We start from the raw sequence: 18,362 nt of genomic DNA, 5'->3' as shown, positions 1-18,362 counted from the left end.
TAACAGCAGATAAGGTTACCCAAGAAGGGTAAGTTCCTACCTGTCTTGGCCACGGCTCCCATGGCCACCCCTTGACATTGTCATTATTAATAACCATACCACCTCTGAAATCAACTTCTCACCTTCCGCCAACCATTCCTCTACTCCAGGGTTCAGTGACCTTGATCTCAACCACTTTCTCAATGGTGAACCCCGCACCCTTTTCATTTCAATCTTGCCCAGCCTAGATTTTGTTGTCTATTCTGTAATTCACTCATTCTCACTCAAAACTTCCTTCAGAAAAGGGAACCCTCCTACACTGCTGGTGGGAATATAAGTTGGTGCAGACAGTATGGAAAACTGTGTGGAAGTTCCTCAGGAAACTAAAAAACAGAATTAACATATGATCCAGGAATCCCATTCCTGGGCATATATCTGGACAAAACTCTTAATTTGAAAAGATACACACCCCACTATGTCTATAGCAGCATTATTCACAATATCCAAGACCTGGAAGCAACCTAAATGTCCACTGACAGATAAATGGGTGAAGAAGATGTGGTATATATTACACAACGGAATACTACTGAGTCATAAAAGAATGAAATAATGCCATTTGCAACACCATGGATGGAGCTAGAGATTGTCATACTAAGTGAAGTCAGAGAAAGACAAAATACCATACAATATCGCATATGTGGAATCTAAAATATGACACAGATGAACCCATCTATGAACCAGAAAGAGACTCATGGACATAGAATAGTCTTGTAGTTACCAAGGGGGAGGGGTTGGGGGAGGGACAGTATGGGAGGCTGAGATTAGCAGATGTAAGCTATTAAATGTAAGATGGATAAATAAGGTCCTACTGCATAGCACAGAGAACTGCATTCACTATCGTATGATAAATCATAATGGAAAAGAATTTTTAAGAAGAATGTATATAAATGTGTAACTGAATCACTTTGCTGTACAGCAGAAACCTAACACAACATTGTAAATCAGTTATACTTCAATGAAAAAAAAAAAAACCCTCCCTCCTCGCCTCTCCTCTTCTCCCATGATACTCAGTGGAAAAAGCTCCATCCTGACTTAAACCAGATACCGCCCCCTCCACCCGCCCTGACCAGCTGCTTGCTCCTGGAGGAGGAACACCCACCTACAGACTGATCTCATTTGAAACTCACGGCAACGAATCTCGAGAGACCTCAGGGCCTGCCTCTGACTCGGCTCTTCTCGCTCGTTTGCGTGAGGGCCCCTTCAGAGCAGCTCTTCACACCCCCTCTCCTCTCCACCTCCCACACCCCGGCCCACTTTCTCTCACCTCTTTGAGAAAATAGAAACTCATTGGGCAGGAAGGCCCTTTCCAGCATCAAATCTAACAAACGACCCCATCTGGACTGTGTCCTTCCTCCTCTTTCCACCGAGCCCGGCTGGCCCCCTTCCCCCCAAGTCCTCCTGGGAGTCCACTCCCCCATCCCACTGCCTTTATCTCCTGCACCATCTGTTTCTAGAAATGTGCTTTGTTCCTACCCATGGAGAACCAACTCTCTCTGCCCTTGGTTCCCTCCAGCTCCCCTATCTCCTTCCTAGCCAAAGTTCTCAGTTTCCACTCCTTATCTCTCATTATCTCCTCAAACCACACCAATTAACTTCTGTCTCCACCCCTTGCTTAAAGGAAACAGCTCTATTCGGCATCACAATATCGTTGCTAAACCCAGAAGTTAGGTCCTCTCCTTCAGCCCCTCCCATCATTCAGCACAGTGGCTGCCCGCCTCCTACCACAGGCTCCCATCGCCTAGCCTGCTCCGCTTTTCCTTCCACCTCCCTGGTTGTGCCTCAGTTTACTTGGCCAATCCCACTTTCTCTGCTCAGCTGCTAAGTCGTGAGTCACCCTGAGCCTTGTTCTCTTTCTCGGTCTTTTTTTTTTTTTGGCCACTCAGTGTGGTTTGCTGGATCTTACTTAGTTCCCTGGCCAGTGCCCTCTGCAGCAAAAGCTTGGAGTCCTAACCACCAGACTACCAGGGAATTCCCAGAACCTTGTTCCTTTACAAGGCTACATTCTTGGCCAGTCTCCTGGCTTTAGATTCAAAAATCCATTTCTCCACCGCTGACCTCACCCCTGAGCTCTAAGCTCATTTCCAGTTGATGACTTGATGCCTCCACCACACAGATCTCCAATGGCCACTGGGCTCGGCCTATGACTTCTTCTGGCCAATGAAATGCAGGAGGGAATGACATCACCATACTTTTTCCTTTTCTGTGTTAACCAGCAATATTCAAAAATCGACCTGGGTCCCAGAGAAAAATGGCGGGAAGCAGAGCCACACCCAACCCACAGCAGACATACAACAGAAGTGAGCAACGTTTCCTGTGTGAACTCACTGCGGTTTGTGGGGGAGCTTTTTACCACAGTATAATCTAACCTGTCCTGACTACATACACCTCATAAGGTCGTGAAATCCAATAAGGTAATCGAAGTTGCTCTTTAAACTGTACGCGTGAAGATGGGTTTTCACTGTCTCCCAAGCACTGATTATATAGTGGAAAGACAAGATACATCTCTATGATAGGAAAGCAGACCGCTGGAAATATAGTGGAGTTCCAGTTCACGCTGGAGCCAAATTCTCAGTCCTTTGGTACCAAATTTACCTTGAAGGTCCCTTAAATTGCCTGTTAAATACAGAATGGTGTGATCTCAGATGTAGATCAACACAGCCTGTTTTCCTCTAGCTTTGGAGCAAATAGCTTTTCTTTGGTTAAATACCAAATAAACTGACTGACGTATCCCTTGTAGAAGAAAAAATGGTCTTTAAACAGCAAAAGACTTTGTGTACCAAATCTATTTTCTCTTCCTCCTAGGCCCACAACTAATCTCTTTCCCAACCTCCTCTGCATGTAGAAGTGGCCACATGACTGACTGGCAGCCAATCGATGGGAGTGGATGTAGCTGGTGCCAGTTCCCTGCCATCCAATAAACCAGCCTTGAGCAGTCCTCCCACTGCACCTCTGCCTACGTGAGATGCAAGCAAGCAAGGTCCACTTGGAAGATCTGCGTTGAAAATCCGTAGGCACCTGAGTCCCTAATCTCTGGAATTAGGATTTAACCTGGTATAGTTCAGTGTTAAAGAATCCACCTGCCAGGGCAGGAGACATGGGTTCAATCCCTGGGTTGGGAAGATCCCCTGGAGAAGGGAATGGCTACCCACTCCAGTATTCTTGCCTGGAAAATCCCACGGACAGAGGAGACTTGTGGGCTGTTGTCCATGGAGTCGCAAAGAGTCGGACACAACTTAGTGACTAAACAATGACAACAACAAAAATAACCTGCCTTGTTTGAGCCACTGTGCATCTTGAAGTTTTTCACAGCAGTTAGGGTTACCTTGGGCTTCCCTGGTGGCTCAGAGGTTAAAGCGTCTGCCTCCAATGCGGGAGACCAGGGTTCGATCCCTGGGTCAGGAAGATCCCCTGGAGAAGGCAGTGGCACCCCACTCCAATATTCTTGCCTGGAGAATCCCATGGACGGAGAAGCCTGGTAGGCTACAGTCCAAGGGGTCGCAAAGAGTCGGACACGACTGAGCAACTTCACTCACTCACTCACTCACTCACTCACTAAATCACAGTGTTAGGGGTGAGAGCAGACTCAGGACCACCTGAGGGAACTGTATTTATTGTGCCCATCTCTGCAGAACACATGGCATGTCCTACATGGTGATTATTTAATCTGAGAACACAGAGTTGAATTCTGGAAAGTTACTACTGCACATACTTCTTAGCCCATTCATATTGCTATAACAAAATATCACAGACTAGGTGGCTTAGAAACAATAGAAATTTCTGTCTCAGAGTTCCAGAGGTTGGAAGTCCAAGATCAAGGCACCAGCACTGATCTGGTAAAAAACAAAAACAAAAACAAAAACACCTCTTCTGGCTTCAGAGCCAGCATGTGAGGGCTCATAACCTTATCTCTTCCTGAAGGCCCCACCTTCAAACGCCATCACATCAGTCATAAATTCTTCAGACACACAGACATTGACCATAACAACATATGATGTGACTCCACTGGACAACTTCAGCCTTGACGTTCCCTACCCTCATCCTCCGGGACACAGAACCATCCCGAAGGTTCCTCCTGGGCCCTGTCCAGTCACTGGATATGGGACCAACGGCAGCAGGCCACCCGCCTCCCAAGCTGCTCCCAGCCCCAACAGGGGAAGGGATTCAGAATCTTCTGTGCTGGTTCCTCATGGACACATTCTACTTGAGAGAAAGATACCCACACTCGTGCCTACCTTTCTTTTTTAGTTCCCACTTTTCTGAATTTCCTGGTGGCTCAGATGGAAAAGAACCTGCCTGCAATGCAAGAGATCTGGGTTTGATACCCGGATTGGGAAGATCCCCTGGAGGAGGAAATGGCAACCCACTCCAGTATTCTTGCCTTGAGAATTCCATGGACAGAAGAGTCTGGTGGACTACAGTCCATGGGGTGGCAAAGAGTCAGACATACTGAGCAACTAACACCGTAGTACACTTGCTTAGTTTACATGAATAGAGATGTTTGATGTCTGTATAAATGGTTAGGGCCAAAGAGCCAAGGAACCAGTCAGAGCTGTGGGGCTGGAGTGAGTGCTTGGAGGACTCATCTGGTCAGAAGGGAGATCTTAATGCCATGCAGGGCTCTGTGGGGCTCCTGGACACAAAGCCTTTTCATATCCCCCATTTCTTTGACTATAGGAAGCAGCCTAACCTTCCCTGCGTTCCAATGGGCAGGTTCAAGAGAGGATGTGAGATCAGAAAGAAAGAGTCAAGAGCAGACTTGGGGGGCTTCCCTGGTGGCTCAGTGGTAAAGAATCTGCCTGCCAATGCAGAAGACACAGGTTTGATCCCTGATCTGGGAGGATGCCACATGCCTCGGAGCAACTAATCCCGTGCGCCACAACTACTGAGCCTGTGCTCTAGAGCCCATGGCCCACAGGAGGAGCCAATGCAATGAGAAGCCCACGCACGCAGCTAGAGAGTAGCCCCTGCTCACTGCAACTAGAGAAATGCCAGTGCAGCAACGAAGACCCAGCACAGCCAAAAACAGATGCATAAAATTGCATTAAAAAAGAGAGAGCAGCCTCGGGGTAGGCTCCTGTTTCCCCATCAACAGATACACAACAATATCTTTAAGCTATTTTGCAGATACTGAAACCCACCCCAGGAGGAAGAAGTAAAGAGCAATTAACAATGGTATGCGGCCCACATGTAGACCCCAGACCAGTTGGACCTGAAGGGTGATGATGCTGACTCCTGCTAACCTCACCACCAACCCATCCCAAGAAAGTCCAGGAGCTGATCACGCCCCCTTTGAACAATTACTATAACACTTCTTTCTTCCCCAAGGGGAGACACATGGTTTTGAGGGCATCGGCCTGCTCTGGCCCCCTTTGCCTGGCAAAGCAATAATGCTCTCCTTTTCTACTTCACCCCAAACCCTGTCTCTGAGATTCAATTCCGGACAGGTGTACAGAGAAGCTGAGCTTTCGGCATCAAGCTGACTCATGAAGGATGAAGGACCACTGCTCAGCCTCCCACCTGCCTGGGAGCAGGCTGACAGGGGAACGCCTGCAGTTGGAGGGGCTGCTCAGCTCGTGAACCACTCTCTTCCTCAAGTACAAGTCAGTCCCTGCCATCAACCTGCTTAAAGCCCTTCAATGTTCATCCTACAGGTGACCCCAATTAGAGGGCTCAGGTGAGTCAAACACTGTTTGAGGTGGCAGGAACTAATTAAACAAATAAACCATGGAAATCCATGCCACCGTTGAGAAGACTCCTGAAAAAAAAAAAAAAAAAAAGAAGACTACTGACATGGACTGCAGTGTGGTAAAGGTTAATGGCGCCAGCTCTGGAACCAAGCCAACTAGGATGGACTCCTCTCAGGACCTAGATTTCCTCTCTGGAAAATGGGCTTATTGTATTTAGTACACAGAAGAGCGCAGATGTGAGGTGAAATGGTAATGCACACAAAAAGCTTGTGGAACAGCTTGTGTTAGTGTTACAGAACACACATGTGTGTACCTGAAGCATAGGGAGGTCAAATAAACTGAAACGTTGTAGTTTGGAGCACGAAAAGGTTTATTACAGGGCCATGGGAGGAGAACGTTTGGTGGCTTCTGCTCAAAACTCCCCAACGGTTTGAGGGGAGGTTTTAACAGGCAGAATGTGGGGTGAGGACTGCAAGGTGTGTGACTTCCTTCTGATTGGTTGGTAGTGAGGTAACAGGGTTGCGCTCCAGCCAGAAGTCACCATCCTCCACCTGAGTGGGGGCCTTGGTTCTACAGAAGACCTCAAAGATATTGTTATGTATATTCCTTGAGGAGGAACCAGGACCCAGCCCCAAAGCTGTACTTGTTGTTCAGTTGCTAAAGCTGTACTTGTTCAGTTGCTTAGTCATGACCGACTCTGCAACCCCATGGACTGCAGCACACCAGGCTTCCCTGTCCTTCACTATCTCCTGGAGTTTGCGCAAACACATGTCCATTGAGTCAATGATGCCATCCAACCATCTCATCCTTTGTCGCTCCCTTTTCCTCCTGCCCTCAATCTTTCCCAGCTTCAGGATCTTTTCCAATAAATCAGCTCTTCACATCAGGTGGCCAAAGTACTGGAGCTTCAGCTTCAGCATCAGTCCTTCCAGTGAATATTCAGGGTTGATTCCCTTTAGGATTGACTGGTTGGATATCCTTGCTGTCCAGGGGACTCTTAAGAGTCTTCTCCAGCACCAAAGTTTGAAAGTATCAATTCTTTGGCGCTCAGCCTTCTTTACAGTCCAACTCTAACATCTGTACATGACTACTGGAAAAACCATAGCTTTGACTATATGGACCTTTGTTGGCAAAGTGATGTCTCTGCTTTTTAATACTCTGTCTAGGTTTGTCATAGCTTTTCTTCCAAGGAGCAAGCATCTTTTAGTTTTGTGGCTGCAGTCACCATCTGCAGTGATTTTGGAGCCCAAGAAAATGAAATCTGTCACTGTTTCCACTTTTTCCCAATCTATTTGCCCTGATAGGACTGGATGTCATGATCTTGATTTTTTGAATGCTGAGTTTTAAGCCAGCTTTTTTACTCTCTTCTTTCACCCTCAAAAGGCTCTTTAGGTCCTCTTTGCTTTCTGCCATTACAGTGGTATCATCTGCATGTCTGAGGTTGCTGATATTTCTCCCGGCAATCGTGATTCCCTCTTGATTCATCCAGCCCAGCATTTCACATGATGTACTCTGCATATAAATTAAATAAGGAGGCTGACAATATACAGCATTGACGTAATCCTTTCTCATTTTAGAACCAGTCCATTGTTCCATGTCTGGTTCTAACTGTTGCTTCTTCTCCAGCATACAGGTGTCTCAGGAGGCAGGTAAGGTAGTCTGGTATTCCCATCTCTTTAAGAATTTTCCACAGTTTGTTGTGATCTACACAAAGACTTTAGCGTAGTCAATGAAGCAGATGTTTTTCTGGAATTCCCTTGTTTTTTCTATGATCCAATGGATATTGGTAATTTGATCTCTGGTTCCTCTGCCTTTTCTAAATCCAGCTTGTACATCTGGAATTTCTCAATTCATGTACTGTTGAAGCCTAGCTTAGAGAATTTTGAGCATTAATTTGCTACAGTGTGAGATGAGTGCAATTGTGCCATAGTTTGAACTTTTTTTGGCATTGCCCTTCTTTGGCATTGATATGAAAACTGAAATTTTCCAGCCCAGTGGCCACTGCTGAGTTTTCCAAATTTGCTGGCATATTGAATGCAGCACTTTGACAGAATCATCTTTTAAGATTTGAGATAGCTTAGCTGGAATTTCATCACTTCCACTAGCTTTGTTCGTAGTAATGCTTCCTAAGGCCCACTTGACTTCGCACTCCAGAATGTCTGGCTCTAGATGAGTGATCACACCATTGTGATTATCTGGGTCATTAAGACCTTTCTTGTATAGTTCTTTTGTGTATTCTTGACACCTCTTCTTAATCTCTTCTGCTTCTGTTAGGTCCTTGCCTTTTCTGTCCTTTATTGTGCCCATCTTTGCATGAAATGTTCCCTTGGTATCTCTAATTTTCTTTTTTTCCCTAATTTTCTTGAAGAGATCTCTAGTCTTTCCCATTCTATTGTTTTCCTCTGCTTCTTTGCATTGTTCACTTAAGAAGGCTTTCTCATTTCTCCTTGCTATTCTCTGGAACTCTGCATTCAGTTGGGTATATCTTTCCCTTTCTCCTTTGCCTTTAGCTTCCCTTCTTTTCTCAGCTATTTGTCAGGCCTCCTCAGACAACCATTTTGCCTTCTAACATTTCTCTTTCTTGGGGATGGTTTTGACCACCACTTCCTGTACAGTGTTATGTACCCCTGCCCATAGTTCTTCAGGTACTCTTGTCTACCAGATCTAATCCCTTGAATCTATTTGTCACCCCCACTGTATAATCATGAGATTTGATTTAGGTCATACCTGAATGGCCTAGTGGTTTTCCGTACCTTCTTCAATTTAAGCCTGAATTTTGCAGTAAGGAGCTCATGATCTGAGTCACAGTCAGCTGCAAGACTTGTCTTTCTGACTGTATAGAGGCTGCCCTGTTTAACTGCTCCTCCCTTATTTCTCCAACCCCTCCTTTTCTCTGATTAGCAACTGTTTGAACCTGCCCTTTGGAATTCAGGGAAGGTCAAGGAGGCTGAAGGAAGCCTATTCCTACAAACAAGAAATGGGGCACACAGAGAGGATTTTTACCCAGGAGCCCCACAAGGTCCCGCTGGGTTTCATTAGCAGACCAGCAAATACACAAACTGAATTTTAAGATACAGAATACGGGTACATGTGAAGAATTCATTTAGATACATAAGCAGTGAATACCAGTGGTTGCCTCAGGGGAAAACTGGGAGCTTCAAGTGGCAGGAAGACTTCCTCATCCTTTGGTCCTTTGGTAATGTGTGTAACTTACTATTTTTGCCTATGAATAATGTACCTATTATTTTAAAAGACTCCTACAGCACCTCCATGTGGCCCTCAGGGCGAAGTCCAAAAGCTCTCTTGGGTTCATTAGGCTGCTGCTGGCTTCTGCCCTACCTTTTACCAGCTCTCCAGCTCCCAGCCCCCAGCCCCCAGCCCCCAGCGTTCAGTGTTCCAGCCACATCGACCTGCTTCCATTTCCCTTTGGCAACTGCCCAGGGTGCTCTCAGGCCACCTTCCCACTCAGTCAGTTGAGAATCAATCCACCTCTGCATTAACCCTTCCCTCCCCAATTATTATTACCAGCTTTCTTCTTAAAACACCCAAAGCGCTACAGCACATTCTACCCCACCCTTCAATAAGCACCCTCCTAATGGCATCATCTCTTCCCTGGCTAGCCAGTGGCCTCCTTCTCACTGAATCCCCTGAACCTAGAGCAGGAGTTGAGGCTCAGTACACATCTGATAAATGTCAGCCCTCACACATGAGGGCCTCTTTGCTGACAAAGGTCCATATAGTCAAAGGTATCGTTTTTCCAGCAGTCACGTATGGATGTGAGTGTTGGATCACAAAGAAGGCTGGGTGCCAGAGAATTGATGCTTTTGAACTGTGGTGCTGGAGAAGACTTTTGAGAATCCCTTGAAGAGCAAGGAGATCCAACCAGTCAATCCTAAAGGAAACCAACCCTGAATATTCACTGGAAGGACGGATGCTGAAGCTCCAATCCTTTGGCCACCTGATGTGAAGAGCTGATTCATTGGAAAAGACCCTGATGCTAGGAAAGATCGAAGGCAGGAAAAGGGGGCAACAAAGGGTGAGAATGATTGGATGGCATCATCAACTCAATGGACATGAGTTTGAGCAATCTCCGGGAGTTGCTAATGGACAGGGAAGCCTGGTGTGCTGCAGTCCATGGGGTCACAGAGTCGGACATGACTAAGCAACAATAACAGACATGAGCCCCTCTTGATTAAGCTCTTATAAGGGTAAAATAAGTTATATCTGCAAAGAATCCCTAGTACAGGATCTGGCATATGGTATCTGGCTCAATATAGTCTTTCTTGTCAAAGCTGATGCCAGGCAGCTTTCTGTTCAGATGACAGGGGTAAGCTGTTAGGGACAGATGCCCAGAACAATATCTCCTATTGGTTCAGTTCAGTTCAGTTCAGTCACTCAGTTGTGTCTGACTCTTTCGTAGGTACCCACAAAATGTTTAAGAAGGGTCAGTGATTCTCAATGTAATTGGGGAAAAGAATCAATCAGCTGGGGTTTATTACAATCCCAGACTTCTTGGCCTATCCCTTAATTCCCAACTCTGGAGGTCTGGTGCAGGGTCCAAGAAGCTGAATTTTCTAGAAATACCCCATACGTGGTCAAAGAACCACACTCTCAGAAACCAACCCATCTATTCATGAGTCTTTACTAAGCGGCTATGATATGCCAGGTCAAGAATAATCTTCTTTGTAGGGACAGAGAAAGAATAAGAAAAGTCTGTGCCCTTGCAGAGTTTAATTTTTAGTGAGTAGAAAATATCAGGTACACAAGTAACTGTATACAGCCAGTGACAGGTGTTGTAAAGAAAATAAAGTAGGCAGAGGACACGGAATGAGCTTGGGTGGCAGGGAGGGGCTCTGAGGTCACTGAGGAGTGACAGGAAGGAGCCAGCCAGTAAACTAGTATCCAGATGGATCATCATTTTTCCCCAACCTCTCCCCTCAACCCAGGCCCTGCTCCAAGAGTATCTCCAAGGAAACCAACTCCAGAACAGTGACATCCCCTCCTTTATTATCAAGGCCTTCAGAGCCAGGACAGAGGAGATTGCAATGGGGATCTTGACGGCCCCTTCTCGCCCAGCCACGGTACCCACAGGCTTCCTCCAGCCAAGGGCAGAGGTCTGAATCCCTGCCTCTTGGGAACCCTGGCCCCTTTCCCACCTCCCTTACTCAAATCCCTAAGATCTCAGGCCAAGCCAGATCCCAGGGCTGAGCCAGCAGTGTGACAATGTCCAGTCCTCAGCCAGCTCTCTTGGGGCCCCCAAAGCACTGCCCGTGTGGGTGGGGCCTCCTGAGCACCCTTCCTGAAGTCCAGGTCCTTGGCAATTACGGGGGTGGGAGAACTGGTCCCCAGGATTATGGAGAACATCATATCACCGAAGAGGATGCCCACCCCTCCTTCCCAGCAGTTTGGATGACACAACTGGAAAGATGTGAGCCTGGGCCCTCCTCCTAGGGAGAGACTGGGGAGCCACGTGGTACAGTGAGACTCCCAGGGCAGGTGGGCAACCAGGGGCTGGAGGTTCCAGGGTCACTTCCTCTTGGCCCGATCTGCCGCGTCCAGGGCAGCCATGTTGCGGGCAGCTGTGATCAGGTGGATGACGCTGATGAGAGACTTGAGCAGGGCGATAGGGGCGGTGATCCAGAGGCCCATTTGGAAAAGACCCACTGAGCCAACTGTGAGAAGGGATCAAGGGTGATCCAGAGAAAACAGGATGCAGATGAGGCAGGGGTCTTGTTTCCCCAGGCAGGCCAGATGCCCTCCCATCCTTCTGCCCAGTCCCTCATCTCCTACCTAAAGGTCCCTCGGAGAAATTAAACAGGTAGAGGAGGCAGTAGAAGAGCTCGTTTCCAGCACACAGGGTGAACAGAGCAGGCTAAACAAACGGCAAAAAGGCTGCTTGAGCAAGAGGGCAGGGCAGTGGCTCCCATCCTCCAACTAAGGGCCAGGGGACCAGGAACTGGGAAAGAGGGGTGCAGTGTGGTGTGGAAAAGATGTTGGGAACAGGGCAGATCAGTCTACCCAAGGCTCCTCACCCTCCCCTTCAGCCTGGAGCCATGGGCAGCACTCACCATAAGGATACGAAAAAAGAGGAAGATATTCTTACCTGGCAATGCTGCAATTCTCACCCTCCTTGTCCTATCTGGAGGTACTAACACCGTCCAGCCCACCCAGGAGGAAGACCACACTCCTGATTATGGCCTAAGGCCTTTAGAGAGCTGGTTCTGCAGACCTCTCTGGCTTCTTCCTCCTTCCCTCACCCCTCAAGCCACTCAGTTCCTCCCTCCTGCACACACCTGCTGCCTGAGCAATTCACACACACCCTCCCTACCAATCCTGCCCTGGGCCCGGGGCTGGGGCCAGGACTTGCCCTAAGCAAATAGGAAGGGGCAGCAAAGGCTCACTCTGGAGGTGTAGTAGATGCGAAGCACGGGGTTTCCAGACAGGTCGATCATCTTGTGACTTTCACTGCCTCGGACCACAGAACTTAGGGAGAAAGTAGAGGGGGAATCCATGAGCGTGCATCACCAGGAATGCCCACCGAATCCTCAATGCAACCCCCATTACATAAGTACTGGGATTGCCTCTGCTGAACAGAGTGGGGACTGGGGCACAGCTGAGGACCTTTGGGCCAGAAGTCACAGTCTAGCTGGGTAGCTGGAGGAAGCAAAATCAGGATTCAAAAGCCCCATCCCCTTTCTGAAGGGATGTTATCTCTTTGGAATCCTCAAAAGAGTTTTAAAGATTGCTGAGCTAACTGTAAAATAGGATGCTGAGTCAGAGAAGATTCGCCGGACTCCCTTAACAAAGCACAGCTAAAAAGGAGACCTCCCCAGAAGCCTGAAGATACCCCCTGAGAAGGTCTCATCCCTCCCCATGTAGCCTCTTCTTCCACCGGTCCATATCCCCAGAATTGCAGACCTGTGGAGGTGCAGCCAGTGGCTGGCCACGTCCAAGCTCATGCTGAGCTGGAAGAGAAGGGTGGCGCGAGGGTACAGCAGGGCCAGGTTGACCAGCAGACACATCGTGGAGCACCGGTCTGTCAGCATGTCCAGCATGGCCCCAAACCGGGTCCCTGAGAAAAATGGTGGAAAGGGGCTGTCAGGGGACAGTGGAGCTGTGACAGGGGCCGTATTTGGTGTATCACTCTGATGCAGAGTCTAAGAGTGAAAATGCCCACCATCCACTTAGGGGAGAGGAAAGCAGACTGCTCTGGCTGGAGTGTAAAGGTCAAAGGGCAAAGGTCACCATACCATAAAAGGGGGAAGCCTAGTAGAGTGGAGACAACATTGTAGAAGGGCGTGAGAAAGCTAGCTAGCTCTACAACTCATCAATCCATAACCAAAGGTCCAGGTCTCAAGAAGATTTGAAGTCTTAGGGAAGTCTTAGAGGTGGGTCTGAAGAACAGATTATAAAAAATGAGGTCAACCTCCAGAAACTATCTCCCTTCCTTCTCCACCCTCCCTCTAAACATGCCTTCTGGAATGCTGATCGCTTGTGTCTGGCACACAGCAGATGCCCAATAACCTGTTGAAAGGCTTTTTATTCAGAAAAGCCTCTAGCACTGCCACTGCCACGCCCAGTCGCGCTCGTTCTCAACAGGGAGCCTCAATCCCTTCTGCTCCAAAACCAGGTCATTCTAGACTGCCTTCTACAGAGATGGGAATAACAGCCCTCGGATTCCCGAGTACCCGCCCACCCCGAGGTCCTGAGGAAGCAGGAAAAAGGAGGCAGAGGGTTGTGGGACAGGCTGTTAGAGATGTCTGTCACCTTGATTAAGGACTCGAGCAGCATGTCCATCGAAAGCGTCCAGAAGTCCGCTGAGCAGGTAAAAGGAGGAGGCCGTGAGGGGGCAGCAGGGCATGAAGTAGAAAGAAATGATGGCGAAGACAATCCGAGCATAACCTTGGAATTGAGACAGGGTGAGACAGGGCAGATCTGGGAGCCTGCCCAAGGCCCCTGGCCCTCCCGTTCCGCCCGGAGCCGCGGGTAGCACTCACCGATGAGGTTAGGCACAAACAGGAAGATATTTTCGCTTGCCATCGCGGAGGTCCCCTGACCGCTCTGGGCCTTAACTGGAGGTGCCAACTCTGTCCCAGCCCGGGTGCAGATTCACTCTCCAGCCCGGCGCATCAGCCACGCCCACTGCGTGCAGGTCCCTGCCGGGTCCCAGATGCTCAAGCTCGCTGCCGGCCGGAGCATGGGCCGACCCAGCTGTGCGCCGGGAGCAGGGGGCGCGCACACCCCGCCCTTCCTATGGGCAGACGCTGGCCTCCGCCTGCCTCGCGGGAGCTCCCGCCTACAGCTACGGCCCCTGCTGCTCCAGCTGCGCTCGGCTTCCGGAACCTACTTTTCTGCGTTTGTCCTTGCAAAATTAGAGAAAGGAACGAGACTTAAGAAATGGATGCGTCCCCTTTAAGATCTGCCCGCTTCCTTTTCCTTTTCTTCCCTTCGCCACTTTCCATCGATTCATACCAAAGTACAGAGGGAGGAGAGGGGGCAAATAATCATCGACGCTGAGCAAAGGAAGGGACTTAAAAGGACAGATCAAAAGAGAAAGAGGTCTAGGTAAATGTCTCTACTTTCTTTTCTGCGGAGGATATTACTCCTGGACATAATGGCAAAAACATCCCGCCATCCAGAGTCTCTGCACCCCCAAAAGGCAAAGTTATTTGGTACAGCCCACATTTTCCCTTCCCCGCCCCCTCTCTCGGCCCTCATTTGCTGTCGCAGGCTCCAGGCAAAGAGATGACGTCCAGAGAGGCTGGAAGGCGGCCTGGGGAGGGGTTGTTTCTCGCCTGCCCCTAGTGGTGGGAGGATTAGGTGCCAAGGTCCACCGTCCGTGATCTTCCCAAATTTCTCAAGCCACTGACGCTGGGGTCAGTGCCCGCAAGGAGGGACCCAGAGAGGGTGGAGAAGCCGGGGAAGCGAATGCGATCAGCTGGGAAAATGCCCTCCCCCATTTGGTTCTAGAATCCTTAATTTCCTGGCAACGGGGCTGCGGAACGTCCTCAGACGCCAAGGTTTTTATAACAACGGCGCCTTCCCGGGTTCCCATCTTTCCAGCCTTCCTCCCCAACTCCCAAATCCCCCGTCCCCACGGCCCGTAAAAGGGCTCGTTAGACCTCTCCGTCTCCCCTCCTGCCGAGTAGCCCAAGATTTCGACACATCTGCCAGGTTGGGGGCGGCAAGTGGGCTGCCTTGTCTTGGGAAGGGCCTTGGGTGGGAAGAAGGAAAGAGAGGGCCCCTGCTGGGCGAAGTAAGGGGTAGGAGAGGTGGGTGTTGTGGGCGTCCCACCTCCTCCCTCCCCTAGGAAGATTTAAAGCAACTATTTCTCTCCCCCCGCCCCTTTTTTCTTTTTTTTTCAGAGAGAGAACTGACACAGTTCTCCAAGGCCCCGGGGAATGGTGGTGGGTTGGGGTTGGGAGAAGTGAGCTGGTTTTGTAGCCTAACTCGGGCTCCCACTGTCCCCAGGGGAATGTCATCCACTCTTGCCAGGAATGAGGAGAAAAAGGGCAGCCGGCCATCCCAACCCACAACCCCTGCAACCTCATTGGGCTGTGATCTGGTGAGCCCTGGGGAGGGGTTCTTGGGGTGGGGGTGAAGTGAGGTGGAGTGTGCTCAGGCTGAGGACACTGAGACTGCCAGCCTTCAGACTCCAGCCTCAACCCTGAGCCCAGAGCCCCCATCCTGGAAACCTCCAGACCCTGCACTTCCATGTGGGAACTCTGAGGCTGAACCCCCCAACTTTCCCTTTTCCAGAAGGTTTCTCGCTCTGAGGAATTCCTGACACAGATCAGCACAGAACTCACTGACGAGGCCTTGTTTGTTGCTGCCTACCACATGAATCCTGTGCCCATCAAGGAAAAACAGACACAAGACCGAGGGACTCAGATATCCAAACACGGTGACTCCCCACCTGAGGACCCCTGTGTCCAGAGACCCACTCATACCCCCAGTTCCAGTCCCTGAGCCCCCCAACCCACCCACAACTGACATCTCCAGGAGTCTGTCCCCAGCGCCCCCAGCTCACAGCAGCCCTGGGACCACACAGCGCCTCCCCACCCACTAACCCAGTCCCCATCCCCCACCCCTGACCAGGAATCTCCTTAGCCCCTTCCTCATCTCTTCTGGCTATGGGGATAGTACTTTCTCTGACTGGGGCCTCTATTTCCAGTGTTCTTCACCAAGACCCGAGACACTGATACCCGGTGAGTGAGGCTTCACAGGAGATGCCCTTTGTCTTGGGAGAAAGATGAGGAGCCTGTAGAGGAGAGAGCCAGGGTTTGACAACATCCCAGCAGGGTAGGGGGATTTTACACCACATAGTCCTGTTCTGTTCTGCTCCAAGGATTGCTCCAATCCTTGGCTTGAGTTCTCATCTCTCTCCTTTCCCTTCCGCCATCTCTAGCTCCAACAGAAATGGTACCCGCACAAAGACACATCTCCTGCCATCCCCTCGTGAGAAGGTATGCGCTGGGTCCAGGGATGACAAGGCCATTCAGAATAACTTTACGGTTAGAGTTCACATGATATACCAGTCCCTGTTTTAGGAACTTGGGACACAAATGAATGACACAGTCTCTGCCCTTGAAAAGGTCACAGTTTAGTGTGGGGCCAGTCAAGTAAATGGCCAATTACAACAAATGTGGTTAAGTGCCATGACAGAAATGGAAACAGCGAGAAGAGCACTTACTCGCAGCCGCAGTTGGGACAGGAAGGAAAGGAATCATGGAGCTTCCTGGAGGAGGTGACACTGAAAGAAAGAAATTTCTAGGGAAAAATGAGGTGGTCGGGGTATTCCAAGTGGCAGGACTTGTATGAACAAAGAGGTGCATCTCAGGAGGATGGCCATGGGTATAAATGTGTATTCTTTTTTGTTGAAATTAATTTATTTTTTGGCTGCACCAGGTCTTAGTTGCGGCATGTGAGATCTAGTTTGCTGACCAGGTATTGAACCTGGTCAGGGCCCCCTGAATTGGGAGCACAGAGTCTTAGCCACTGGACCACCAGGGAAGTCTCTCTGTGTGGGTCCTTTAGGGCAGGGGAGGCAGTAGGGCCAGAAGCAGTTTTACTGCTGGACTGTGCAGGCCTGGCACCCAGCGACTCATCAAGGGCCTTTATGTGTGTTTTATTAAGATCCAGAGACGTTTTCCTGCAGGTGAGGAGTCATTGAAGAGTTTTGAGCAGGGGAAGTTGGAATTTTAGATCCATCACACTGGTGGTCAGTGGAGAGAGTGAACTGGAAAGGGAAAGATGAGAGGCTGGAAGGCCAGTTAGGAATTGGAGACCAAACTAGAGATGAGTAGGTCCTGAATATTCACAGTAATAATAGAGATGAGAGAAAGGGTATATATGAGTAATAAAGACCAGGAAGAATGAGTTTGGTAATTGATTAGAAATGGTAGGGAAAAAAAGAAGGAATCAGAGGGCTCCTAGTTTTCTGACTTGGGAAACCTAAGTCTGATGATGCCATGCTTCTGCCCAAAACTCGACAGTAGGTCTCCATTTCAGAGTCAAAGCCAAAGGCCTTCAATGGCTTACAAAGTCCTACGTGATCTCTCTCCTCCCCAACCCTATTGTCTGTCTGACCTCATTGCCCATGACTGCTCCCCTTTTCCCAGTCTCGCCAGCCTTCTCATTCTTCCTGGGGCATGGCAGGCATGATGCCACCTTTGGACAGATTGTGTTTGAGGGGCCCCTGGGAACTCCAGGTGGAAATACCCTGTATACAGTTGGAAATGCAGCTTCAAAGCTCACTCGTGAGGTCTGGGCTGGTGCTAGAGATCTGATGTAGGAGAGGGTTGGCAGTTAAAGAGTGTGCAGTTGCCCTGGCAGTGGGGGTGGAAGGGTTTGTGCAGAGTGATAAAGACAAGGGCACTGAGGATGGAGCCCTGAAGAATCTCTTCAAGAGGTTGGCAGAGAAGAGAGGGGTTAATGAAGGCAGAGAAGGAACTAAGCAAATGTTTATTGAGTGTCTATTATGAATGGGGAATGATGGATAGATTTGTGGGTGGATAGATGGATGGAATGGATGGATCAATGGATGGATGGATGGATGGATGGATGGAAGGAGAATGGTGGGTGGATGATAAATGGGTAGGTGGGAAATGGTAAGTGGATAAATGATTGAGGGTAGGGATTGGATGGATAGGTGAAGGATGGAAGAATGAAAAGACATGAGCCTTGGATCTAAAATCAAGACTTGTATTCTTTTCTAGGGACCTCTCCCTACCAACTTGACGTCTGGAGGATGATCCCAATTTTGGTGCTGCTCTTGGCCTCTCGTGCCCTCCCCCCACTCTGTCTCTCTGCAACATGTCAAAGCTCCTCTTTCACTGCTCATTCAACAATTCGGTTCTGGGGGCATTCCTGGTCGTGAGCAACATCACCCCTGAAGCCTCCAAAGTGTTCCGGAACCATCACACACCTTGCCACCCTCAACTGGCAAGGACACCACCAGCAATGAAAAGCTTTAATAAAGAGACAAAGATCCTCCCCTCCTCTCAACCTGGGCAGTGCTCTTGTGTGACCTCTCTGGGGTGATGTGAAAGGAGCACCCCTGCCCCCTTTTGCCAGATGTGTTGGGCATATTATTGGAATGGCATATTCCATATTATGGGAATGGCTTTAATTCAG

At 49.3% G+C, this 18,362-nt stretch overlaps 2 protein-coding genes and 1 long non-coding RNA gene across 4 annotated transcripts; 2 read left to right on the top strand and 1 right to left on the bottom strand.

Annotated features, from left to right (window-relative positions):
* The first annotated feature begins 1,737 nt into the window (after positions 1-1,737).
* Positions 1,738-2,975, top strand: LOC129637457 (uncharacterized). Its single transcript, XR_008707473.1, has 3 exons — positions 1,738-1,864; positions 2,253-2,450; positions 2,842-2,975. It is a non-coding gene; the product is annotated as an uncharacterized LOC129637457 (long non-coding RNA).
* A 7,736-nt stretch (positions 2,976-10,711) lies between these two features.
* CDIPT (CDP-diacylglycerol--inositol 3-phosphatidyltransferase) lies at positions 10,712-14,273 on the bottom strand. Of its 2 annotated transcripts, XM_055562218.1 has the most exons (6): positions 13,724-14,266; positions 13,494-13,628; positions 12,645-12,798; positions 12,128-12,209; positions 11,517-11,598; positions 10,712-11,398 (listed from the first exon to the last, which is right to left on the bottom strand). In XM_055562218.1, exons 1-6 carry the CDS (start codon positions 13,764-13,766, stop codon positions 11,253-11,255), a joined length of 642 nt encoding a protein of 213 aa, XP_055418193.1. In that variant the 5' UTR covers positions 13,767-14,266; the 3' UTR covers positions 10,712-11,252. The 2 variants fall into 2 exon arrangements, with proteins under 2 accessions (XP_055418193.1, XP_055418194.1); XM_055562219.1 differs by lacking the exon at positions 13,494-13,628 and having other exon boundaries at positions 13,724-14,273.
* Positions 13,897-18,233, top strand: LOC129637652 (uncharacterized). Its single transcript, XM_055561875.1, has 7 exons — positions 13,897-14,081; positions 14,697-14,900; positions 15,198-15,291; positions 15,486-15,630; positions 15,901-15,934; positions 16,135-16,192; positions 17,945-18,233. Exons 1-7 carry the CDS (start codon positions 13,897-13,899, stop codon positions 17,978-17,980), a joined length of 756 nt encoding a protein of 251 aa, XP_055417850.1. The 3' UTR covers positions 17,981-18,233.
* The last annotated feature ends 129 nt before the right edge of the window (positions 18,234-18,362 follow it).

Source organism: Bubalus kerabau, chromosome 23 (genome assembly GCF_029407905.1).
Source record: "Bubalus kerabau isolate K-KA32 ecotype Philippines breed swamp buffalo chromosome 23, PCC_UOA_SB_1v2, whole genome shotgun sequence".
NCBI classification, from domain to species: domain Eukaryota; kingdom Metazoa; phylum Chordata; class Mammalia; order Artiodactyla; family Bovidae; genus Bubalus; species Bubalus kerabau.
The sequence above is the reverse complement of the archived record's forward strand: the minus strand, read 5'-3'. Positions and strand labels throughout refer to the sequence as shown.